Source organism: Convolutriloba macropyga, chromosome 6 (assembly GCF_964194025.1).
Source record: "Convolutriloba macropyga chromosome 6, txConMacr16.3, whole genome shotgun sequence".
Classification (NCBI taxonomy): Eukaryota; Metazoa; Xenacoelomorpha; order Acoela; family Convolutidae; genus Convolutriloba; species Convolutriloba macropyga.
This window is the reverse complement of record NC_134473.1, coordinates 2,916,984-2,944,065: the sequence shown is the minus strand read 5'-3', so window position 1 is coordinate 2,944,065 and position 27,082 is coordinate 2,916,984. Positions and strand designations below refer to the sequence as shown.

General features: G+C 34.6%; 1 protein-coding gene across 1 annotated transcript in view; it reads right to left on the bottom strand.

Moving 5' to 3' along the window:
* Positions 1-24,062, bottom strand: part of LOC142340691 (uncharacterized) — a 74,319-nt gene extending 50,257 nt beyond the window's left edge. Inside the window, exons 1-3 of the mRNA XM_075391386.1 lie at positions 23,907-24,062; positions 17,548-17,737; positions 16,283-16,550 (exon numbers count right to left, since the gene is read on the bottom strand). Coding sequence (XP_075247501.1) covers positions 16,283-16,550; positions 17,548-17,737; positions 23,907-24,039 — 591 coding nt within the window. The 5' untranslated portion in view covers positions 24,040-24,062. The remainder of the gene's footprint in view (positions 1-16,282; positions 16,551-17,547; positions 17,738-23,906) is intronic.
* Positions 24,063-27,082: the final 3,020 nt, after the last annotated feature.

The window sequence follows — 27,082 nt, the reverse complement described above, 5'->3', positions numbered from 1 at the left end:
GCAATGTGGTAATTCATGTCTTCTTTCTTCTTTTGTACTGAAATGTGGACATTTGGGACAAAATAAAGTCCCATTATCACAAGACTGCTTGTGTCTTGCCATATTCTTCTTCACCACCATTTTGTTGCACTGAATGCATTTCACTGAGAGATTTCTATCGAGAGAAGGCATTGTTTTGGTACAAGATGAAACAAAAACGGGTATTGTGACGAGCAACTATTTGTGAAAACAACAAAGTGAGAATGAAAGCAATTATTTTTGTACAATTAGGGAGCGCAGCTATGACGCATCACTCCATATATGAAAATTTATCATTTCCATTTAAGGAAGCTTGTTGTCATAACCGAACATTCTAGAACATAATGAATAAAGCAATCAGGTTCTTTCATTTTGAAATACCTTAAATTTTTTATTAATATTCACTTTAATTGTGTGATTTCATTCCTTGGCGTAAAATCAAAAACACCAAATCCTTCTTATATATCTTCTTAATCATTTCTGTTACATTTTATATAAGTTTTCATATTTCATCCAGCCATAATCCAAAAACAGACTCACAACAAATTCAAACAAATTGTTCCAATCTTTACAAACTCTGCGATTCAAATTTGTGTCTATCCGCAATTGACAGAATTCGTTACTTGCAAACAGATCTAGTTGTATTGAAAATTAAAATTAGCACATGAATGTGCTTTCACAACAATGTTAAAGATGTCGAAAACAAATATTCATCCATACTTCAGGAACAAATATTTACTGTACAATTTAACGTTATTGTCTTGGAAGCTCTCAACCAATCAAAATCCCGTGTTAAAGAAACTATTCTGAAGATTAACAATTTCATTTTGTGTAATTGTTTCTTAATTTTAACTTTCTTTTGCATAAACAGAGTATTGCGTGAAATTTTGCTCGTTTGCGAAAAATGTTAATCAAAAATCATTTACAGTTGTTGGAAACAATATATAAGAGGAAAGAAGGAATTGCTGATGCTTACAAAGTTGACGAGATTGATGTTGATTCCTACTTTTTCTACAATTTCTTGGACATTTGCGTTCAGAATAACAGAATAATCCGATTTAGTAAAGGATTTGAATATGCAACATTTTCCATTAAAAAATTCAAATATGATGATTATATAACGAAACAATCATTTGATTTATCCTCAGAGCTACACATTAACAAGTACGAAATTTTACTTATTGTGAATTCTGTTCCCGAATTTTAGAACAGTACAGAAATCTGGCACAAGCGAACTGTATTTCAATTCCTGACCCCATAGCAATCACTTCATCTGTAAAAAGCGCGTTGTTTTTTTCATTATTATACAGATTACAATTCTGAAGGGGTAAAAATTCGATTTGGAATTCGGCTGCCAAATATATACATACAAAAGTTCTGTTCCAAATATGGAACAGTTTCCGAGATTGATTTAAATTTTAACGAAGTTGAACAAATTTATCAGAGCTTGACCTTTTTGGTAAATTATATCAATTATGTCAGTTCGTTCCCACTCAGCTATCCTTATTTAGTAAACAAGTAGTCACATCATGTGTTACATGTATTATTCAAAAACCATAATTGGTTTCTATTCACGCATTGATGTTCCTGTTTCGTGTACGAGAGCCATTTTATAACAAATTCTTCCATATTTGGTTACATTAAAAACTTTCTATTTCCTGTTTTGGTTACTAACGTCACTTTTTCTACAAAATATTTCCTTCTTTGGTTACTTTGTTCTTATTGGATGGAATTCACTATAAATAGGAGCGACATAGTTAGACATTATCATTCTCTTTCATTTCCTCAAAGCTAATTTCACCTCTGTTCCTCATCGTCCTGCTAACTATTCATCAAAACTTTATCCTACATTCACATTCCTCTTATCTACAGAGCTTACTTCAGTTTTAACGTTTATCTGCTTCTAACTTCTATCAATTAATCTGCACAAAATGGAGTTTACTGTGCAAAACAATAGTCTACTGTACTCATTTTCCTTCACTGAGGAGACTGCTCGGATAAGTGTTAAAGACTTATCAAACGGATTATAGGAGTCTGTAATCACTTTACCCATCACTGTGTGGCATATTATTGAACACCAGCGACAACAGTTTGACACCTATCATCAGGGTCAGTTCCAATTACGGAGAATCAGCTTGGAACTCAAGCGATGGGACACGAAGTTGCTGTTATTAGTGGACACCACTATCCTGACGTTGCTGGGACAGAATTTTCGCCGAACTACGTCGCTGGCAACATTCAACATACTTTCCTTGGGAAGAAGGGCAAATTCCCAACTCTTGGTTCTCTAGCCCGGATGTAAATCAAGTTTTGTGTTCAGTGGAGGAGTCAGGGAATTTGCTTCAAACTATGTCAGGCTTTGATGGGAGCGAGCTAAGTGTTGATACTAGCACATGGTCAGCGAATGATCAGCAGAACTTTGATCCGGCACAGTACTATGGTTCTACTGATATGTCGACTACTCCATCAATGACAACAACTTCCATAGAGGATGGAACAGCCCACAATCCAAATTTGCTGACTGATGAAAATTCAACAACCTCAATCAGCGTTCAACCAACTGATCCTCCAGTAATATTTGAACGTTCTAGACCATTTGGGAATGAGATTCAAAACTTGCCAGAGTATGTTGTGAGAACTCTATTTGAATAGATTTGAGTTGGTACAATTTTTCAGCTTCATTTGTAATCGATCTTAACGGAAAAGTTGTATGTTGATTTATACATTTTCCTGGTGATGAATTTAAACATTATGTATAATATAATCTTTCTTATGTGAGCATTCTTTTCTAAACCAGTTAACAAGGATAGAGATTTGATTTTTAAAACTTTGTTACCAAACTTGATATTTAACGGAAAGAGCGTGATCAAAACTCGACATTTAACAAAAGTACCTGATCAAAAATTTGATATTTAAGAAAAAAAAATGAGCAGAAATTTGATTTCTAAGAAAACAACTTGTATGAAAACTTAATTTTTAAGTTGTTATAGTAAATGAAAACTAAATGTCTTCATTTTCTGCGTTAAATTATACCGTAAACTGGTGAAAATCAGGAAAAAATTTGCACTTTTTTGTATCCAATTGGAATCGGTTTTTTGATATTTAAACAAAAAAATTGAATGAAAACTCGACATTTAACAAAAATTTTGTTGACAAAACTCGACTTTTATTAAAAATTAACTGTTCTAAAACCCAACATTTAACAAAAATTTTCGTGAGAAAACTCGACTTTTAAAAAAACAATTTGTTACAAAAATCGACATTTAACAGATTAGATGTATCAATTTAAACATTCAAGAAAAAGATTGTATAAAATGAGAAATTGAATTTTTTGATTTTTAAACCAAAATATAAAACTGATACTATGTAAATCATTGTCATGCAATTAATAATTTATTACTTTCTAATTTCAAGATATAACAGAGAGTTATCAATCAAGCCATGACCATCTAACAAACTGTCAACAATTTTTATCAATTCACTCTCTTATTTTGAGTTTTTAATACATTGAATTCTGTCCGGAAATGAAGATCCCATCATTTGTGTGCTTACATTTCTTTGTTCAGCTCGCAGTAGATGTCTCTTGAACTTCTTTCTACTCAATCTTTTTTTGGACACACTAGGTAACTTCTCAACAAATTTGTTTCCATAATTGTGTTGTACTGCTCTGTCTAACTGAGTAAAGACAAGTCCCGATTCTTCCAAAATACTGCCAAAAAAGTGATGTTTATATAATGTATATAAACAATCGACTGTCTGATATAAATAAGAAATACCTTCCAGTTTTTGAAGCAAGTCTTCGGTGGAGGAAGAAATGAGAACAATGTGATATCGACAGGTTTTCAGGGGACAGAAACTGTTGTGTGAAGCAACAACATTTTCATTTGTAAGAATATATGATCTATAATCTCTGACAGATACAGATATAAACAACGCCTTTTCACAAAATTTTTTGTAAAAGTGTGGTAAAACCTGACACATAACTGCTGCCATTCTGTAAAAATATTTAGTACGTTCAAATAAGGAAATCAATTTCTTTAGAACTTATATTTCAAATATGGAAATTAACTTATTTATTATAAATAAAGCCAAATTCCAAATAAGGAAATCAACTTATTTATTACAAACGATTTCAAATTCCAAATAAAGAAACAAGTGAAATTGTCATGTGCAACCTAAAATCTCATTTGAACTATGAATCAATTCAAGAAACAGCGGATTAAGAAATTTCGATGTTTTACTTGTTCAAAATATTTTCGTCACTACTTCTCTCTAATGCAACACAGACGTGCTAAACACAAAGACGCTTTTTCTATAATGATTCAAAAGTTTTCTTCATTGAAAATTTCTGATTAGAAATCCTTTTAAGGAAAAAGTATAAATAGACACATTTTTCTCTTCCTTTTTAGGAAATTGTGTGAAAACAATGATGTCATTAGCATAAAAGGAAATTGTGTGTTGTAGAGGGCCTTAAAATTTTAAGCAAATCATTTAATCAACTTCTCGCAGCTTAATCAAGTTACGTAAATGTCTCTCTCCAAAGTAACCCCTTTTTACTCGAGCGCTCCATCAATGTTTACAGATTCGCAACCTAAATCGGGTACTGACTCTGTCCCATTTTTTTTTATTGATTTTGGCTCTCATCTAAACAGATTTGGCAGATTTACTGTGTCCCAAATAATTAGAAATGGACAAAATTACTATGAACCAACTTTTCAAGTCTTCGAAAAAGATAAATGTGGAACATTTGAAAAGTACCAACAATTGAGAATTGGAGATTACGAATGCAAGAAATTTTGTCTCCTGAAGAACGATCTGCTGAATGGCGACTGGGAAATTCGAGAAAATCCAGCTCAATTTGAGAAGAACCCAAAAATGGACGACGTGCTGCAACAATGTCACAAAGCAAGAGATCAGCGTTGGAAAAAATCGAAGACTCTACGTTACCTTTATACAGTACATTCAGGACAATCCAGCTTCAATTTATGTCCAGATCCGATTATTTTGTCGCAAAGAGAGCAATGAGTTCAAGCAAGTGACTTACGTCAGCTATAGAATGGAAGAATTCAAGGAACTGATTGAAAATCTGAAAGATTTCTCTAATATTGAACAATGTACATTTCAATAGCTACTGCTGCGCAATATCATAATGATTTTTTATATTGAATGATGAATATTTTGTGATTATATGTATTTGTCTTTCAGTAAACAATTTTTCATTTGAAAATTGCTTCTTCTTAGAATGAGTTTGGATATTGGATGCTCTAGAAACATTTTCTTAAGTCTCAGAGACAAATCAAAAGTTTTTCACGTCAGGTTACATCACGAGCTTAAAAGGTATTCATATACAGTTCTCTAAGCGCAAAATTTCCCAATTTGGATAATTTAGACGTAGAGTCCCAAATTTCTGAATTCAAGTGGGTTATTCATAATGGACTACGCAGAACAACTCTAACATATCGTTCTGACAAACAAGAAATTTCCATTTCTCAACATCGCTGGAACGGATATCAGTGGAGTTCCCTTACAAAGATTGATTTGAAAAAAGAGGAGTATAAAAATCTAGTAGATCATCTACCAACCCTCCTTTCCTATATAGAAAATTTAAAAAAGACTTGCATTATTTTGCAGGAAACAACTCAGAGTTAATGAATATTGTTACTCTGGTAAACATTTTCAAATGTTACGGAAGCATACTTTCAATGTTTCCAACGAACGAAAAACGTAAAAACTATTTTCTCGCAGCTTGTAAAATTTGGGACCGAAATGTCGATTTGGACGAAATTGATCAAAAGTTTCCTCATGGAGGAGGAATTGGATATGGAAACTCTCTTTTGGATTTTTGCGTAGCTAGATTAAGAATTTTTTGTCTACATGCAATTTTACATGATTCTGCTGGAGCTGTAAAAACAACAACAGACGAAGGACCTGGTTATTGTTACATGCTGCCGCAATTACCCAGCTCCTGTCTTCTAGGTCATATAACTGGATTATTCCTTTGTCTCTATATCAAAGTTTGTCATCCTCATATTTTTAAAATACTAGATTGTTAATCATTTGTCAATTATCTCAGCTAAAAAGAGGATGACTCTCGTTGTGTTTGATATTGAGTGCTTGGAGGGAACAGTTGTCAAGGAGCTGGGAATTTTCAAGGACGGAATTGTGTTGGGATATACATTCCTCCCACCGAATGACTACAAGCCAAAATTTCAAGCAAAGTGGAACACAAAGAATTTACATGGAATCAACTGGAATAATGGAAAAGTTGATTACTCAGATCGTCCAACCATAATTCATCAACATTGTTCTCCTACAACCGAATATTTTGCCAAAGGATTGGAAAAATGTAAAATCCTATCCAATTAATTGTGTAAGGATGTGGAAAATTTGGACAATTTTGGAAGTCCAAAAGCCTCTAAGTTGATTTCCAACGAAGATACGATCTGGGAATGTAGTAACTACCCCTTCCGACACAAGAAAACATTACACTGTGCAGAGAAGAAAGCTTATGCTTATGGAACTTGGGTTCTCAATTTTTTTTGATAAAATTTAATATTTGTAAAAATTTTTATGTACTTTGATTGTAATGTATCATATTATCTCTTAATTAATTTTTAAAATCATTTTATTCTTTTACAAAACATAGGAAAGTTGCTTCAAAAAGGAGAAAATTGAACAAATTTTGTCCTAGTGTTACACAGTTATTCTTCAGTTCAATTCTGTCGTTTTTCTTAATTTTGAATTTATTTTCCTTTTATATGCTTTCTGTTATTAATTCTTGTGAAGAAACAGTGTTTTGAATCTCGCTGCTGTTTGTTTCTTTTTTTTATGTTTAGAAGCTTATCTCAATTTTATTTATTTACACCGCAATTCAGTTGGAACATTTTTTCTAATGTCTCAATGATAAGGTTTAAATGACTGAGCCTACAGATAAAGGATTAAATTTGGGTAATTTTGTCTTTGATGATAATAATCAAGAACGACAATCATGGAAATGTTTTGGACAGTCTTGTAATAGGTCTTTAGTCGTTTTTCTGTCCCAGTTTTTTGTTATACTCGTAATTCTGGCCTGTTGTATAGTACGAATAACATTGGCTGCAACTTGTGAAGAAACAACAGTTTGGATTGCAATCCTTTATAGTACAGTTGGTCATATTTTACCGTCACCTAAATTATGAACAAGATAATGTCCACAAAAGAACGAGTTTTTGTTTCATTGGTTGATCCAAGCGGGTCTGGGAAATCTCATCTTATACATGAATGTTTAACAATTGGAACTTTTCAACCAGAGTTCAACAAAAATTACTACTTCTATCAACATAATCAATCTCTTTATGGTTTAATGTCTAAAGATGTTAAAAATATTGAGTTTAAAGAAGGAGTGGACTTTGAGTTCATTCAAAACCTCCCGAATAACGGAACAAAGTATCTGTTAATTTTTGACGACTCTTGTGAGGAGATTTCCAGCTCTAAAGATTTTGCTAAAATTGCAAACGCTGGAAGACATAAAGGACTCAGCACAATATATATAAAACACAATTTATTTCATCAGAGTAGATTAGGAAGAGATATAGAGTTACAAAATACTCATATTGTCTTGTTCAAATCTCCTAGAGATGTACTGCAAATAAACACTCTGAGTCAACAGTTGGGATTAGGTTCACAATTAAAAGATTGGTATACCAAAGCAACCTCTATTCCATATGGTCATGTACTTCTTGATTTAACACCCAAAACAGTCGACTCTCTTCAATTTTTTGCAAATAGTGAGATCGATTCCTTCAATTTTTTTCCTTCCACAACATAAACAGCAGACCACATTTTTTAGTGATGAGCACACAACATCTCTCTACTCTGACAACGTTCCAAAGTTATTCCCGGAACTTCAAAAGAACTTACCTAAAAAATTGTCCAAAAGAATTTATTCAGTTTCTAAAGGAGTGCATCGTAAACCTGCTCAGAGGAGAACTGCAAGATATTCAAAAACGAGACGTAATAAAGTATCAAGACGAAGTTCATCAGCTTATTCTAAAAAGAAGTGGAATAAATAAAAGGAGAGCAATTTTAATTTCAAAGAAAGGAATAGAACTTATATCAATTTTAACTCCGTCTATCATTAACCGTCTTTCGTGAAATGGAACAGCTTGTTTTGATTCCTCAGCAGCTTTACGCACAAAAATTCAAATTAAATGTGTACAAATTGGACAAGAGTGAGGAAAAGGTTAACTTCGTACCACAAAATTTAGATTCTTTTCACAAGGACATCACCACTAACACAAAATCATTCAAAAACGAGTCAGTTGTAGATCAAATACTGAAATGTTCTCGAATCAAGCTGTCCCTCAGTGACTCCATTTTACTGGATGGAAGAGATACAGATGTAGCTTTTACCGATTTTATTTACGCCTTGAAGAGAAAAAATATTGAAGTTCCTGATACCTATTACACAATACTTGATGCTACAGGGATAGATCCGAACAAAATTGTAAACAAGGATGCCAAAGCAAAGACAGAGGGAGTTGGATCCCTTTCAAAATCAGAAAAAGCGAAACCTCAACGATTATACAAAGAATGAAAAGCTGCATTTGGATCGGTTAGAAATCTTCAGAAAGCGAGCGGTTTATCAAGAGGCAAGGTTATTTCATTTCTGCACGCTAAAAATTCCTATACAAAATACCGTCAAGCAACACGACATTTTAGGCGATTACCTGCATTTGGAAAGCGGATAAATGAAATTTGGTGCCTTGATTTAGCTTTTATGTACAAATTGTCAGAGTGTAATAACGGAGTAAAGTATTTATTATTCTGCATTGACGTATTTTATCGTTTTGTCCGTGTTCAACTAATGAAATCAAAGAATTCTACAGATGCTGTAGCAGCTTTCACAAAAATGCTACGAAAAAACAACATCCACAAAGTATGGGTTGATCAGGGAACAGAGTTTGGTGGCGAATTTAGGAAATTTTGTGGACAAAAGAAAATTAAAATTTATTCAACGAGAAGTGAAACAAAAGCTGCCGTAGCTGAGAGATCTATCAGATCTTTGAAAAACATTATTTATCGCTTCATGGAAGAAAACGGGTATAAGTGCCTTGTAAAAATGAGCTCTTTCCTAAAAGCAATGAGTATTAGAGTAAACAGAATTACAAGTAAAGCTCCAAAGGAGGTAAAAAACAAAGACTTTCTATCAATTTTTTACTAAAATCCGATCAGTCAATACAAAAAACCTCGGTTTAAAGCAGGGGATAAAGTACGAATTTCGAAATACGATATTCTTTTTAGAAAAGGATACAAGTCACTGCTCACGAGTGAAATCTTTGAAATTGTTAAGATTGATACTTACAAACCTCCAACATACAACCTCAAGGGAGAGCAGGGTGATGAAATACTAGGAAAGTTTTATGAACAAGAACTCTTAAAGTGTATCATTTAGTGATGAACTCTTTTACGGTAGAGCTGGTTTCCAACGCATCCTTTGATTGTTATCCAAATAACACATTGAGTTCTTTTGCCAATTTCCATCCAGAACAGATTAACCTTGAAGGAGAGTGGGAGGTGGCAATAACCGAACTATCATAACCATCTTTGTACTAGAATATTACTGATGGAAAATTTTTCTATCTAGATGCTGCAGCTCCAGATACAAAACCTTCCAATTATTATACAATTGATGCAGGAATATATCCATCAATATCTGATATTGTGAACGAAATAAAAAAAAATTCAGGAAAGAGAAAAGTATGAGAAAACTCCAATCAAAATAAAAATCAACAGAATTACACAGAGAATATCCCTAAGTCTTCCTAATGAAAACTCGTTACTAATTATCTTCAGTACTGATCTCTGTCACGTATTTGGGTGTGAGGAAGCTGTTTACGGAATGGGAGTTTTTATGAGTGGTAATGGACCATATTTTTCCTGAATTTCCCTACGATATTGTTCAAATTCATACTCTCATAATATACAGTGATATTGTTGAATACAATATTGTAGGTGATACAAAGGCCGCGCTTTTGAGATGTATTCCGTTTATTTCTAAAATTAAAAATTGGAGACATAAAATCTACTGGACAATATATGAATTATCAAAGCTTTCCAAATCTACCATTTAAAAAAATTCTGAAAAATTCTTTCCATAGCATTAAACTTGAGCTCCGCGACTCATACGGTGAAAAAGTTCCCTTTAATTCAGTAGGTGTAACTAGAACTGTATTGATGTTCAGAAGAGCTTCAGACAATCATTTTTAAAATTAAGTTTACAAAAAATGGTTGCAGACAGTGATTTACGTTGATTTTCGTGGTTATTCAAGACAAAGGGGAAGATGATTTGGTGCTTTAGCACAAACAATTGGGAGGACTGCAAATTCCATTTTTGAGACGATATGTTGTACCAGCAGATAAAAGAGTTGGTGCTGACTTGATTGAATTAGCTGCGCCAGAAATCGGAAATGTATTAACCGGAAGGAAAAAGTTCAAATCTGCTGCCACAGATGTTGGAAAGAAAACTTTACGTAAGCAGCTAGGAGGAGGAAAACCTAGAAAACGACGTATTAATCGAAAACGCTCGTCAAAAATCAGTCGACGTTGTCGAACTAAGAGGGATATTTTTTCGAAACTAAAATGAATACCAGATCAACAAATGATAGTAATTTCCGTTATGGACACTTTACAAAATCTTGCTTGGAGATTTTCAACAAAATTCCGCTTTTGGAACCAATTGAATCATCTCATATTCAAAAATTTTATCCCAGTACTTCATTGGATGAAAGCAGCATTGAATTTGAATTTGAAACAGATAGAAGTATTTATCGCGATATGAGAGATATTCATTATCAAATTAAAGTTGGATTGCAAAAGAGAAGATTATTTGAAGATTTCGTGAAAAAAGAGGAGCATGGAAAACCAAATATGGGCATGACTTTCACTGATGACGATTTACAATATTTGACTCATGTCAACAACTTGTTACACTCTCTTTTCTCCAACCGCGAAGTGTATTTAAACAATCAACAAGTGTACAACTCTAACGGACTCTATGGTCACAAAGCTCTTATAGCCAATGACTTCAATGCTTCTACAATGAATAATGAAGGAATTTTGGCTTGTCATGGATACGAATTTGAGAAAGATCCTAGTGATTATGAAAAAAGCCCGTTCTTAGATAAGGAAGAAGAGCTTTTGTTGACAGATGGGGTCACCTTATATGGTAAACTTGCAATCGACATATTTCAATGTGAAAAATTATTACTTACAAATACAAAAATTAGACTCAAATTGATTCGCGCGAGACCAAAATTTTACATGATTTCCTACAATCCTCATGTTTCCCTTAGATTTCTTGACTGTTCACTTTTTACGAGACGTGCTGTCGTTAATGAAGTCTGTCACCAGACAATCAAGTATCAACTAACACATCAACCAACTTGCTATAACTTTATGGAGACAATTGCGCAAACATTTATTATTCCTTCTGGACAAAATCAATTTATTCAGGAAAATGTTTTCAATAATGCTCCAATCGGGCGAATTGCAATAGCAATGAATACGAATTCAGCATTCACCGGACATTTTTAAGAAAATCCTTTTCATTATCGAAAGTTTGGACTGCGGGAGCTGAGAATTGTTCGAGGGGAAGAGCTGTTGTCTCAATTGATACAACCAACAATTGTAGAGCTTATGTTAAAACAATGAAGGCAATGAACTTCAACGAAGAAATTCCTGCGTTACCGAATGATTTCTTTACAGATCATTATGTGCTTGTTTTCGATCTCACCTCACTCCAAGATGCTGGTGAAAATGTTCATTATCCTGAAGTCAGTGGGGAAAGTCTTCGTTTAGAAATGTTCTTTGAACGTCCGCTAACCAATGTAACCGAGTTAATTGTTCTCGGAGAACGAATCTCAACAGTTAAAATTGATCAGTTTGGAACAGTTGCTAAAAATGTCTGAAGAACTTTGCATTAATCAAAATTTTTTAATATTCTTTTCAATTTTTTATGGTTTTTATATTATTGCCCTCTGCGTTGGAAGATTTGTTGGATATGTACTTTCATCACCCAGTTGCAACCCTTTTCATATTATAATATCAATATAGGGAATGGATGAAAATACCTACACCCAACTTATATGTATACCTTATTTGTGCGGTTTTCCTGGGACTTTTAATCATCATCATTATCTTTCATCCCGATGTCACCAGTAGCAGTGAAGACAGAGTAAGTAAATCTACAGAAGATCTGATACGTATAATTCCCCAATCTAAGGATTGTTGCTTTTTGAAAAGAAAATCATTTCAACTTGATTGTAATGTGAGAAATCCCTGTTCCAAAGGAGCTTGCTAATTGAAACAGAAAGTTATTTGTTATGGATATTAAATCTCTTCAATAAATTATAGAACGCATTCCTGAGCTAAAATTCGAATACATTGGATCGTTTCCGGCGGATTTCATTCCAATTTTGCCCAAAATCAGCTTTGCAATCATTAACACTGCTTCGGGTAAAGAAGTCGGTGAACATTGGATATTGATTGCTCGACTCAACAGAAATTACTATTATGCGGATTCTCTGGCTCGGTCAGTAACACATTACAAATTTTTAGGTAAAAAGTACCAAAAAAAATACATCGACCACTTCAGAAGATGCAAATTTTGTGTTGATTCTACGCAATTTTTGCAGCATTTCAACTGTTTAAGTTTTTCCAAACCAACTTGAACAATATTCATGATGTGCACGTGTTTAATTTTGATAAGTAACTATATGTAGTAGTGTTCATTTTGGTATTTAATAAGCTGAAGTTAATAAAGTCGATAGTATATGTTTCTCGTAACTCTTTCTCGTGAGTTTTCTAAACTTTTTTATCGACCTTTATTAACCATTCGGCTAAGTGTACCTTAATGTTCATTGAAATTTATACAATTTATTGTAAATGATTGAGTAATTTGGTATTTTGATGCTGATAATTTATACTGTGTCTGTCATTTTATACTGTTTTAATTCATTTTTTTCTTTCATTTAACGTCTTTTTTCGAATAATATACAAAAAATAAATCAAATGTGCATGTATTAAGCAAGATGGCGCAGTGGGAGCGCGCTGGGCCCATAACCCGGAGGACGGTAGATCGAAACTACCTCTTGCTATCGTAACTTTTTCCAATAAATGAGCGCGCAAAAGACAACTGTTACACAATTGATTCAAGCAATTAGGGGAACAATCTTTGCAATTGACCGAAAGCTTAACAACCAAAATTCAACATGTCACATAATTACCCTCAGATAATTAGGGTAAATGAAAACCCACGCCAATTAACTTCACAATTTAATATGACCTAAAATTTGTAAACAAAATTTCAACATGTCACATAATTACCCCTCAGATAATTACAGCAATTAATTACCCACGCCAATTCTATTGTTCTCAAGTAAATACTTAATAACTACACAAGAATTGATGTTTTCCCCTCAAAATTTCAGCCAATCAGGAGCGTCTCCAAACCTACCCCCCACATTTGCACCGACTATACTACTAGCATATGTGCATGCACAAATACATGCACAAAACCTATACCCTATCCTAATACATGGCGGCACCTATAACTAATCTCAACACATGTCCGCGGCTATAACTAATTTTAATGCATGTCGCCGGCTATAACTAATCTTAATACATGTCGGAGGCTATAACTAATCCTAATGCATAACGGCTATAACTAATCTTAAAACATGGAGATCCTATTCTCAATCTTAATACATGGAGATCCTATTCCTAATCTTAATACATGGAGATCTATTCCTAATCTTAATACATGTACCCTATCTTAATACATGCTATCTATATCCTATCTTAATACATGTGAGAGGCCCCTATCTCCCGGAAATTACGCTATACCCTATCATAATACATGGGGGACCTCACCCCCACCCCCAGGGGAGGGTAGCTCACCTATATACTACTTGAACGTCTATAGAAACAAATAAAACACTATCTTTTTTTTTAAGAAAAAACGTTGTCGAAGTCGTTAAAATCATAATCTATTCCAAAAACACAAAGACAATCAATTGCGCGTTCTCTGTACTAATAATGAGATTAAAATAGTTTAATTTTAAAGACATAAAGACGTATAAACATTAGCTGTCAACTGAAATCATTAAATAGAATCTTTTCGCTTAAAAACGATGGGGATCTGTCATTAATCAGAATATGTCATATGTCTACAAAAGAACGTTAAATAGACAAAAATTATTTGAATTTTTTGCGAAAAACCGGTGTCGCAGCCGTTAGAACAATGAGCAGGGAACTAAAATTATTTTGCTCTAAAAGCAATGAGCAATGCGCCAAAAAGATGTTTTCAATTGATATGTTAAATTGATCTGCCACTTTTAAAATTTTAATTTTGGTAACAAGTAGACCAAAAAGAGCAGCAAAGTGAAAGTTTGAAATAAAGAAGTGTATGTATATTTTGTTTGAAAACATTTGATTCTAGTCATGAAAAATTTAGCTATCTGCTACGAATTTAGCTATCTGCTAAAAAAACTGCTACGATCTGCATTAATCAAGACTTTATCTTACGAATGCAAAAAGAACGATAAATAAAGACAAAAAGTAAGAAATTCTGCTAGAAGACGGAGTCGAAGTAGTTAAAACCAAAATCTATTCAACGAGAGACCGATGTGTTTAAATGTTTTCCATTTTTATGCGCCCTTAATGAAATGTCTGACCTGACAATAACTGTCTGACCAAAATTCAACATGTCACATAATTACCCCCAGATAATTAGGGTTATTGAAAACCCACGCCAACTCTATTGTTCTCACGTAAACACTTAATAACTACATAAAAACTGATATTTTCCCCTCAAAATTTCAGGAGCCAATCAGGAGCGTCTCCAAACCTACTCCCCACATTTGCACCGACTATACTACTAGCATATGTACATGCACAAATACATGCACAAAACCTATACCCTATCTTAATACATGGCGGCACCGATAACTAATCTTAATACATTTCCGCGGCTATAACTAATCTTAATACATGTCGCCGGCTATAACTAATCTCAATTCATGTCGGCGGCTATAACTTATCCTAATACATAACGGCTATGACTAATCTTAATACATGGAGATCCTATTCCTGATCTTAATACATGGATATCCTATTCTTAATTTTAATACATGGAGATCCTATTCCTAATCTTAATACATGGAGATCTTTTCCTAATCTTAATACATGTACCCTATCTTAATACATGCTATCTATACCCTATCTTAATACATGTGAGAGGCCCCTATCTCCTGGAAATTACGCTATACCCTATCTTAATACATGGGGGACCTCACCCCCACCCCCAGGGGAGGTTAGCTCACCTATATACTACTCGTTCAACATATTCTCTATAATGACTTGTCTAAATGTCTTCATATTCAGGTATCAATGAGCATAAACCCCTTTTTTAGCGTACTTTTTTTCGAGGTTTTTAATCGTTGTGTTTGTCTACAAGTTACTGGGTTTGATCATGAACTGGTCCCATTTTTTTTCTTGTAAAATACAAATTATTTTGGTTAGGTTAGGTTTTAATTGACACTTTTTTGAATATGTAATTTTGTAAATTTTTTCAAAAATTCAAAAATCATTTTTTCAAAAATCAATAATGGAAGGTCTCATCGGCCCACTAATGTGGTATTATTTACCTTTCTAAATGATTTCAATTGAAGCAATTTTTAAAATTCATTGACCAATTATTTTTGATTGGGATTTGATATTTTTTTAAATGTCCCTTTTTTCTCATTTGGTAGAAATTTATAATTCTCAAGAAGTTTCAGGTTTGCTTTCAGCTAATTTTACTTGAACTTTTTTAAAGAGTGTAAGCCAAAATTGAGGATAAGCGGGGTCGGAATATAATGGGCGTACGCACATTACCGGGCCTCCTTTTTTATTATTGAGATGCATATAAAACTATTATATTATATGTTCTTATTTTGTATTATTTAAAGCTCCCATTTAACTATGAACCAATAGGAAAAACTCCCAAAATAAAACGGAGCCCAAGTTCAATAATTTAGGGTTTTCTGTGTCAAATAGTGTATAGTAGCTATGAATTTGATAAATTTTCATGAAAATTTGCATCGAAAAGGGCATAGAACCTATTTGAGTAAAACTTTAACGGCTTTAACCGTTTTCTGCAAAAGAGACATTTTTAGAGTAAAATTTCGACTTAAGTTATTGGACTATTTATTACTATTTGACAAAATACTTCATTTGATCTGACCTGATAATAGTCTGTAAATCCAGGTATGCACGCAAACTGCGCGTGTTTTTTCAGCTGGGTCAAGTGGACACAGGGTCTCCTAGGCGAAGGGGAAGGGCGCTGCAGGTTGGTTGAGTTTTCAGAAATGTTGGTTTTGTTTGCTAGCTTGTTGGGTTTGGGCCGTGTCTGCTGGGTTGTAAACTTGGCCAGTGTGTTGAGGTAGTGAACAAAGAAGAGATAAGGGGCTGATCCCACTGGGGGAAGACACATGGAGCTGATCTGGTCTCGGCTGAAATGTTAATTATGGTAAAACTAATTGACATCTATTTGCTTGTATGTCCTTTCTTTTTGTGCCCCCTTTGGGGAAGGGAGTGGTGGGGGGGGGGGGGGTTGGGGGGAGTACGTCGTATGAAAGTAAAGTTTGGAACTGGGTCATATTAAACAAGCCCTGGACCGGAAAGAACAAACTCAGGGCCAGATCCAGGGCCAGACCGAATACTTCGTCTCGATCGGACCCTGGATCGGGTTGTTCAGAGCAAATTGTGGGACTGGAGAAAATTAGAGATGCCCTGGGATAGACCGGAGAGCTTGAGAGGAGGCGCTGGGGCAGAACGAAGATTCTCTCTATAGCATATTTTGGGCGGAATAATCGGAGCAACTTTTGTGAATGGGTCAGACTAAATAGGCCCTGGACCAGACAGAACAGGTTCTCGACCCAACCCAACTTTCTTAAGCATTAGAAATAATGATATGTATTCGGGTCAATTTTGGGGCCCAGAAATCAGAATGAGGTCTTCTGACCCAAATATAGTTGTAAAAATTCCCTCTGAGCAGGAGACGACTTCTACTGTCAGTTTGGTGGATCGCCTGTATTATTTTCCGGGTTTCCAGATTGACTACTGCCTCGAAAAATGACAATTTCAACACCCCAACATACTTTTTTGCGGAATAACGGATATTTCATCAGGCTGGACACCTGGGCTTTGATCACTCCATGAATCACTCGACCAGCCTGACTATTTCACAAGGTTAAAAAAATCAAATTATATACTTTTACTGGCTAGATTTTTTTGAAAGTATGGGCTGGACCACATGCACCAGTGTTTATTGAAAACATATGTTGGCCAGAGGAAAACACAGTCCAGTATATGATCTTGGGTGGAACCGCACCCTCTGTTCGCGACCCAAGTCTCTGGCCCACGCCATTTTTTGGCCAGTGACTTCGTATTGGGTGAGTTACAGTCATATCCTGTCGTTTTACTGACAAATAAAAATGAGGCACTCACGTGAAATCGTAAAGCGTAAGTCCACTGTTTCGCTTTGTGATAATGATGACGTAATCAGAGGCATTGAAGTGGCCATTTTGGACCATAGCCAGTGGTTCCAGTTGCAGTCTGTCGTCCATGGAGGAGTAGGCCAGGGCTGGGTCGCTACTAACTAGGTCGGCCGATCCGGAGGCAATAGCGGCGAAACAACCTGAAAAATATCAGGATGTAACTGCAAATTTTAGTCTGAGTTTATCAAAAAACGACAGGCGTTTTTGAAAAAGATCATTAGTAGTTTCTTATTGTATGTTTGAAAGAAATTTTGGTTGATCAATATCCATAAATTGATACAGTTTTAAAATCGCATCTGAGATCGAGATAGTTGGGTCACCCGTGTCTAAAGACGAATTCAGTACTGATTCACAGCTCGATTCAGGTCATTTTTTGCGCTGAATTTTGCTGTAATTCGGAGCCGATTCAGAAATTCATTCTGAGTTTCCTCTGATTCGGAGCATTTCGGAGAAAACTGGCTAAGAATTTTGCTCTGACTCAGAGAACTTCAGATTAACAGCAGAGATTGTTGCGTAATCTTCTTGATTCAGTACAGAAAAAAAACTTCTCTAAAAATGTTATGATTCAGTACTTATACTCACTGAACGTTAGGCACGGGAACTTTTTCGTGGTCCGATTAAAATGTCGGTAGTTTTTACGTGGTACCGTAATGCATCCTCTCAGATTAAACTCGACATAGATTAAAATCGCCTCGACAACTGGTGTGATCCCGGTAAGAGTGACGCAGAGACAGAAATATCAAAGAAGTATCATTTTTGATCACCAAAGAAACCTTCATGGAGCTCTGATTCTTTCTTTCTATGTGTAACTTAAGAAGATAGATTATTAATTATTTTGGTTTTTTTCGAAATCACTTGATTTCTATTAAACTTGATTTCTATTATGATAACTTATTTTGGAGATTTTGAAGGTCAGGTTTTTGTTGCTTTGATTTCTTCTTTCATGAGAGAGTCACATTTCCACATGCGAGAAAATATGTTGTTTAAAACCAAAAAAATTTCATCAGCTCGAAATGCTTTCCGGGTTTCCACTTTCGGTCCAGAAATTGTTGAAAACTTTTTGTTCACAATTGATTACAAATTAATACAGCGACGAAAAATCTTACATTTTTGGATTCTAAGTTAGTCACGCGGGATACTTTAGGTACAGTCCAGAAGGTACAATTTCTGTATGTATTATGCTTCCTTGTTTGTTCCTATCTACTTTTTAGTGGAAGGGGGAACTGTATGCTCAGGCGTGTTTTTGTCTATAGTCTTCTCAAAGTAATTTTCATTAGACTCTAAGATGCGTTGGTGGCGTTTTAGCCGAGAGTTAAGGGGTGTTATCTAAACGCCAATGATTGATAGTTTTGATCCCCTGACTTTGTGACGCTGTCTGGGTGAGGATGAGCCCGTACATAACCATAGCTTCGGATTGACCATGACCTGACCAATATTGGCTGCAAGAATCGTACCACTTGAAAGTTTCAGACGCAAAAAGTGGCCATAGTCACCAAAAAGAGCATTAATGGCCTCAAAATAAACAGTCTTGAATGTGGTAAATAATCAAAAAGGACAGCTCAGAACAGGCTACTGCCAATAGACAGCAGACTAGAAGACTAATGCTGCTGCGCAGCAGAAACAAATATTTTTTTACTATTAAGATGCAAAAGTTGACTGAGAAGAAAAAGTTTCCAATTGGAGCTTCCTGTTGAACTCGACACGCCTGGCAAAAAAACCATTTTGTCGTTAGGAAATGTATTGGACTGTAAACAGAATAAGCCTGTGAAAATAGTAATGCCAAGTAAAAAATCCCCATGGCCTACCAATGGGCGATAGCGTTTGGTTCATTGAAAAGCAAAATTTAATTAAATTAGCCGTTTCTTGACAACCACGGGATTTTCGTGTTTCATTTTCTTGAACAAATGGAGATTTCAGCGCAACTTTAAACTTAGACACCTTATAAGCTCTCAAAGAAAGCTACCGCTTTGGTCCTCGTCTGTCGTCTTCTGAATTTCTGCTAGGCTCAACACTGAGGGGACTCTGTCGCCCAGAAGGTCAATCAAATAAAACAACCAAAAGTTTTGAATTGGTGAAGCAAGCGTTAATTTGTTACTCTGCTATTTCCTCTCATCCACTCTTGTATGCTGTTGCAAATTAGATTGCCTTGAAATAAGTTAATTCACAAAGGCTCTCGTAATATCAATTCTAGTTATATGGATAACAAAGGTAAGAGAATTACTTGCACATCAATGAAAAAGACAAATTCAAGACAATTTATAATAGTAATTACAATAATAATACCAATATCCGTGGTTCACTTCCCAAATCAACTAAATCAAAAAACCGCTCACAGTATCCCAACTGGTCTTGCAATTACAAACTTCCAGAGCTCAATCTCACTCTCAATCTCTTCCCTGCTTTTCACACTATCTTCTATAGTTTAGTCCCACTAAACCAACTACTTTTTCTCACTTGTGCGAATCCAAACTTCTGAAATTCTCCCAGAATCTCCAAAGTCTGCCTCTGCCTAATTTTCTCTGTGTCACTTCAATTTATACTCAAACAATATGCTCTTATCTTAAGCAAACAGGCCTTAATCTCTTAAGTAAACATTGCAACTTACACTTGAATTTATCACAATCTGTAGAAGGGCTTTGTTTGCTATGCAAACAAACCAATATCAAATTATGCTCTGTCCTTCAACTGCTAGCAACCATTGTTCAACTTTCTCCTTATCTTAAGTACACGAACATTGGACTCTTATGTAAACAAATCCACTCCACTTTATCTCTTATTTGCACTTGACATGTCAATAAGTGTTTGCTTAGTAAACATTGATTTCTGCTCTGAAAAGTTCTTATTCATCTATTTCCGCTATCAAATTAACTAGCTGCAATCAATCCCCGTCAAAACTCATCAAAAATCGTGTGTTGAATAATCAAGACCAATTGTAATTTCCAATTTTGAAACTATTTCATGCAATTCCCCAGTTAAAAACCGCCGAAAAGTCTAATATTCCCAAAAGCCCAAAAGTGTGACCTCCTGGGGTCAATCAGGGGTCATTCGTCCACAATGAAGGGATAAAGTTGAAAACTAACTATTGTCACGGAAAGTTCTCTCATAGTTGCACCTAATCACAAAATGTCACGGCCTAACTCCCACTAGAACACGAGCAATGACCGCGCACACTTTTCATCGACCTCCCGGATGACCCCAAATTTCTAAACTTAATAACTTGCGAAGTAGTGGTCAAAACGTCTTCGGGTAAGGTTTATAACTATAGAGTGCCACCAACTTGCCTGCCAAATTTCATGACCAACGGATCAGCCGTCGCGAGTCGTTTGCAGTTTAAAAGTTTTCAACGAGTCGTGGGTGCCGTAACCCAAAAAATCCGAGTTCATAAAAAATTGACTGGGGTGGTTATTTTTTGTCACCAACTGTCTCAGGTTATCATATTAATACCATTTCAAAGTCGTTCGGCCGCCCAAAAAGGCCAATTTCCGGTTTTCGGAACTCAGGTAAACCCGAAGCATCCATTTCCGGTCGCATCCGGAAGTTAAAAATAGCACCAGTAGAAAGCCCTTGAAAAGTTACACTAACCCTCCAAAAATCATAAGGCTATTACCAATACTCCACTAGCAATTCAAATTTTACGTTCCGCAGCACCGGCGTGCGCTAGTTCCGTGCAGTTTGGTGTGCAGTCAGATCTGACAGTAAAATCGCATTCCTCGTACCCAAATTATCCTATCCTCCAATTTTCAGGTCAATCCGCCTTCAATTTTTCGAAAAAATACTATTTCAATTTAGGTGCTAACTACTTTCCTGTGATAATTACCAATGTACTCAAGAATTGCCATTTTACATCCTAAACCCTTCCCAAGATCATGCAAAAACTTTAATTCATACGTGCATGCCATTACGACTTATTAATCCTATTATCTCTGACTCAAACGGTCATATTTCACAGTAAAATACCTAAACACCTTCAAATCACACCACTTCCGTTGTTAATAGCTGGAGATTGGGTGGTCGGATTCGCCTGAAAACTATACTTGCAATAGAGGACAATTAGGGGTTCCTCCGCATTATTGACCAGTTATCAACTAATAACTCCTTCCCATCCCAGGGGGGGGGGGGGTCGGACAACTTTTTACCCGAGGTATTTGGAAAAACTGATAAATTGCCTTTTCTTATTTCAAAATGCGAGTAAATTTCTGCCACAACCTTCTAAACCTTTCCCATAATCCCCCAATACATTACTGCAGAAGTACATGCTGGTACGACCGGTTTATACCGTTATTTCATCCATTAACTATCAAAATTATACTGCAAAATAACAAAAACCGTCGATTAACACCAATTCCGGTGCTAATAACTCTGATAGAAAAAAGTGTAGTCGGCCGCGTATCCCTATTATACATGGACAATCACTAGGGGAACATCTCCACAAATTTTCAGAGTCCAATGATGAGTATAACTTAAAGAGTTGAGTGTACCAAGCTTGGAGTTGCCAAATATTTTGCAAATTCTAAACTGCACTTTGATTATTCCAAATTGAAATTCCAATTCTGTTCAAGGTATTTAGTTCACTTCAAATGTTCGCTCTCTAGTTTTCTTCTAAAGTCAAATCACTCATTTCGACTTTGGCCTGATGCACAAATACAACTTTGCTAATTAAACTAAATATATCGACAGCTCAATATGCTTTTGTTCTTTAATTTGTTTGTTTAAGATATATCACTCAACTCACTCTCTGGCGCCTTCGCAACAATAACCCTTCAAGAAAAAATGGTTGCTTCAAACATCTAATTAACTTGTCTAATTTGACCTAAATTATCTATCTTACTCGCAGTTTCTCCATGAAAATTCCTTATCTTCTACAACATCATGCCAACTCCAAATTGTAGCATGCCCACTTTCTTTTACTAGCAACGATGACCGCACTTCATAAAGGTTGAAAAAATTGTTGGATAATCTCTTCGACCAAATTTTAAACCAATTGACTGGAAAAAATTTGACAGCGAGAGCAGGAGAAATACCTCAAAACATTTTTCATAGAAGGTAGCGAGAGTTGTTGATTCCATTGTTGATTCGAACTTAATTGCTAATAATAACAATGATTGGTTGTGATCCAAGATTTCATTAGTTCACATTTTGTTCAATTTAAAAAAGAAATTTTAGCGTTGCTCCTGACCGAACGGTATGTACATAGAGATACAAACGGTAAAGAACATGTGAGCAGTTTTCAGAAACAAGCATTCAAGGCAAATTTACCAGCACAATTTAAATTAGTGTTTCAAATAGTTTCAGGTACAATGACCCTTACTTAAGGTAAAATACCTTAAATGTTAATGTAAATTATGCAGCTAAACAAACCCTATTTTGCATCGTGCAGGTAAACTGTGCATGAGGACTGCAAGCAATTTTAAGGAAAATTTACCTGCAATGGCAGTCAGGATCAAGAATTGAGCAGACACTGAGCAGGAATGCCAAATTACGGGGGCCGATCAACAGGGCGACAAATCAAACAGAGGAGAATGTATTTTTTTCCAATTGGGCGACAATTTCGTGCACTTTCATTGTAAAATAATCCGTAAAAATTGCGCTACTTTGTTATTTTTCACCGATAATTTAGTCACATGCATCCATATTCATTCAAAGGAATAAGAAATACCTAAGGCAGCATTATGCAAAAATTACGGACAGTTTTCAATGGCCATATTTGTCACTCGCTGTGGGATATAATCCGGAAACGACGAGCCGGTTATCGCGGCGAGGCGCACCCGCCGACCCCTCAAATAGGACTAAATAAACAGCGCATATTGACGGTTCAAATGTCTTTATTATTTTTGTCGTCAATTAGATACAAAATTTTGGTGTCGTCCATTTTAAATGTCGCCCATTTGAAACGATCGACCCCTTAATTAAAGAGATAGTTCAGGTATTTTTTCCTGCGCGTTCTTAAGTGTCTTTTTCTGTCAACATGGAGAAAGTTTTCAATTGTGATTTTCTAGACCACAAGAAATAATTTATTATTATTATTGTTTTTATACATACTCATGCGAGCAAACAGTCTCTGCACAATTGAAAACTTTCTCCATATTGACAGAAAAAGACACTTAAGAACGCGCAGGAAAAAAATACCTGAATTATCTCTGTAATTTAGGGGTCGATCGTTTCAAATGGGCGACATTTAAAATGGAGGACACCAAATTTTTGCATCAAATATAATAAATTATTACTTGTGGTCTAAAAAATCACACGTGATGACATTCAATTACAAAATACCAGTACAAGACTACAAGTGTCTCAGAGGAATGAATATACCTCTTAATGCGTCTGGGGCAGTGTGTAGGATGCACCTGAGTCTAAAATGCCAGTAGAAGTAGGTTGCCTGGATCATATTGGACAATTTCTCACACTTCTCAAACTCTCCAAACGAGTACACACACCAACGCATCTCTCTTACAGGACAGACGTACCTACAATCAAAAAATCTGTAAAATCAAGTTATCATTGAAACTGAGAATTTTTTAGTTTTGTTTTTACGCTTGAAACTTGGTGGAAAAGTGGGAAATAATGAGAATTTTATTGAACAGTTCGTTAGCCATTTTTAAGGGTGGAAACAGTGGAATATTGATGAAGAAAGTTTAAGAAACAGCAAGAAACTCAAATTCATGATTTCAATTTTGTTGAAAAATACTAAAAATTTCATTGGAAATTTATAAAGACAAGTATTCAAAAGGCAAAAGCTGAAGAGAGGGAAAAGGCAACAATGATTCTTAAAAATTTTTTTCGGGCTTTATCTTCCTCATGGTACTTAATTTTAATGTTTCTAACTCGAGAGGTTCCTGAAGCAACTAGGACAGGTAGAAAAAATGCCATTTATATGAGAACTGAAACAACGCACGCGAATTTGGGGACAAAAATTTTGAACAGAAGTTCTATAAAAGACCGTATTCTTTTTTCATCGGACGTTCCATTTAGTATTAAATTATGTCATACCATCTATCTTGTTGTTCCGACCAACTTTGTTCAGTTTTTTGTGTTCAATCAAATTTTGCCTATCGACATATTCATCGTACAGGATTGTAAAAGGTATCATTAGAAAATCTATCCTGCCCAGAATTTCAATTTTAAACGATTTTTTGAGTTTCGTCTTTTCCGAGGAGTTACGGAGGTTTAACGAAATGCGAACGTGAGCCCAACTTCCGTTGTTTTGTTCACAATTATCGTAATTTTATGTGAATTTTTGATTAATGTTTATAATAAAAAAAGATAAAAGTGTTAACGATAGTCTCATTAATTTTACGTTTAAAGATAAATGAGAATTGATGAATAGTGTAAACCAAATGTTTTGGCAAAATTTAGGCTAATTTTTTAAAAATTCAGCAATTTTTTTATTTTTTCGAATAAAATATGTCAATAAATAAAATTATTTGTTCCACTTTGTCCGGAATGACCGGTGGTGCCTACATCTGGATCAATAATCTTCTTTTCAGATAAGGGCTAATTGTCCTAAGAAAGTTATCCGGAAACAACAATTTTCCGGTCTTTCGCCAATTTAAGCCGATACTTCTCAAAAATGTATATTTGATTTTTGATGTATTTTGGGTGTCAAAAAAAGCTATTACGCATTTTGTTAGAACAAATGATTTTCTTAGTGGCCGCGCAGCAAAATCAAGCCCAGTTTCAGTCTCATTGTTGATTTTTGCAATGAAAAAGAATTTTAATTGTATCATGGATCTGTCATTTTCAAAATATATTTTCGATTTTTTTCCTCCCAATTGTTAGAAAATTTTCTTTCGTTTCAAAGTTAAAACAAAAAAAGTACCTTTATGTTCCAAAAAAACGTCCAGTGAAAAAATATTTTGCTATATACATAAAAACGCATCGTTTTTATGGCTCCCACAATTTTTTTTGTAAATATTTTCCTAGTTATTTAGTTTTGCCATCATTTGATACTCTTTTTGTAGTCTTATGATTGATTCAAACTAATTAAATATCTATTTCTGTATCGAATAAGTTGTTTAAAAAACTACGTAAAGCCTTCAGTTGATACATAATTGTTTCTGGTAATCTCACTCAATATTATACAGAACTCATCATATATTATCGATATAATAACTTTTGGTCGTATTAGCTACTTGAGTAACATTCGAGGCATATTTTGTTGTGATGAAGGCGAAACAAGAGTAAGACCATTGTTGGTAAATTTGTGGATTTTTTAGTTCAAAAATTGTTCGTTTTGTAATGGGCCTCGAAAATAATTTTTAGAGAACAAAATTTTGTATTTATTGTAAACGCAGACGAGAATGGTTTCAAATCCAATCTCAATTATTGACCCATCTCAAAGCAAATATTTTTCTTTCAACACCATTTGAATAAAATTAAGCGTGAAATTTTGAGTTCTGCTTGTATTCAGTGTTAATGTAGTCTATTGACATACTCTCAGTAATGACATGAACTATTGGCTTCCTAAGCAGTAGCATTTTAAACTATTTACCTTTTTTAACTTGAAATGCCTTTTAAGTTCTTGCGGTTGTTATGCCCTTTTTAAAATTTGTTTGTTTAAAAAAATGATTTATTGAGATTTGCAATTTTTAATCTCATTTCTGCAATTTTTCAGCGCGGACTCAGTACAGAGAGAGCCAGCATTAGTTTTCAAGTGATAAAAAGTTACTGCACTAGTCATTGCTGTTATTTTGTTATTTGATTAAAGGGTTTTATTTTTGATATTAAGAGTCTTCATAAAATTTCATGTCATTATGTAGCATGTTGATGTAGCATGTAGAATATAGCATGTAGCATATAGCATTATGTAGCATGTAGCACGCTTGTGTAGCATGCTTATGTAGCGCTTATGTGTAAATCAAAAGTGTTTTCAATTGGATTTTAGAAGCTGAACCGCTACTCTTGTTTTAATTAGTCGAAAATTTTTTTTTCAAAAAAATCTTATTTCTTTTTACAAAAAATTATTTTAAATTTAAATACTTAAAATTATTTTTATTTGCAATAAAAAAAACAGGTTACTCTAAATTTATTGCTTTTCACAATTTTTTAAAGTGCTTTTTGCAGTGTGTGTTTGTGTAACAGCATGACTTTATATATCCAGGTTGCTGATCTGAAGGAGGTACAGTCGATCTCAAGTTGCACTAACACACTGATAAAGTTTTTCTGACTATAGATGTGTGTTCTTTCTTCATATTTTTTTATCTAAAATGTTTTTTTTTGTGATTTCTGCGGTTAAGATATAATATTTACAATATTGTGCTCATAAAACTCCAAGTGATCAGTTGTTTTTTTTGCACTATGTGTCCAAAAATTCTCAGTTGTATGATGATCTCATCTCAGATAGTGTCATAATTATTGCATTTCTTTTTTTTCTTGTCCGTTATTAACGTTGGTATCGGTACTTCATAAGCTAAGAAGTCAGCTTAATTCATCTGCTAAATTAATTTAACTAAACCAAACTCAACTTGTTTACACACACACACACATAT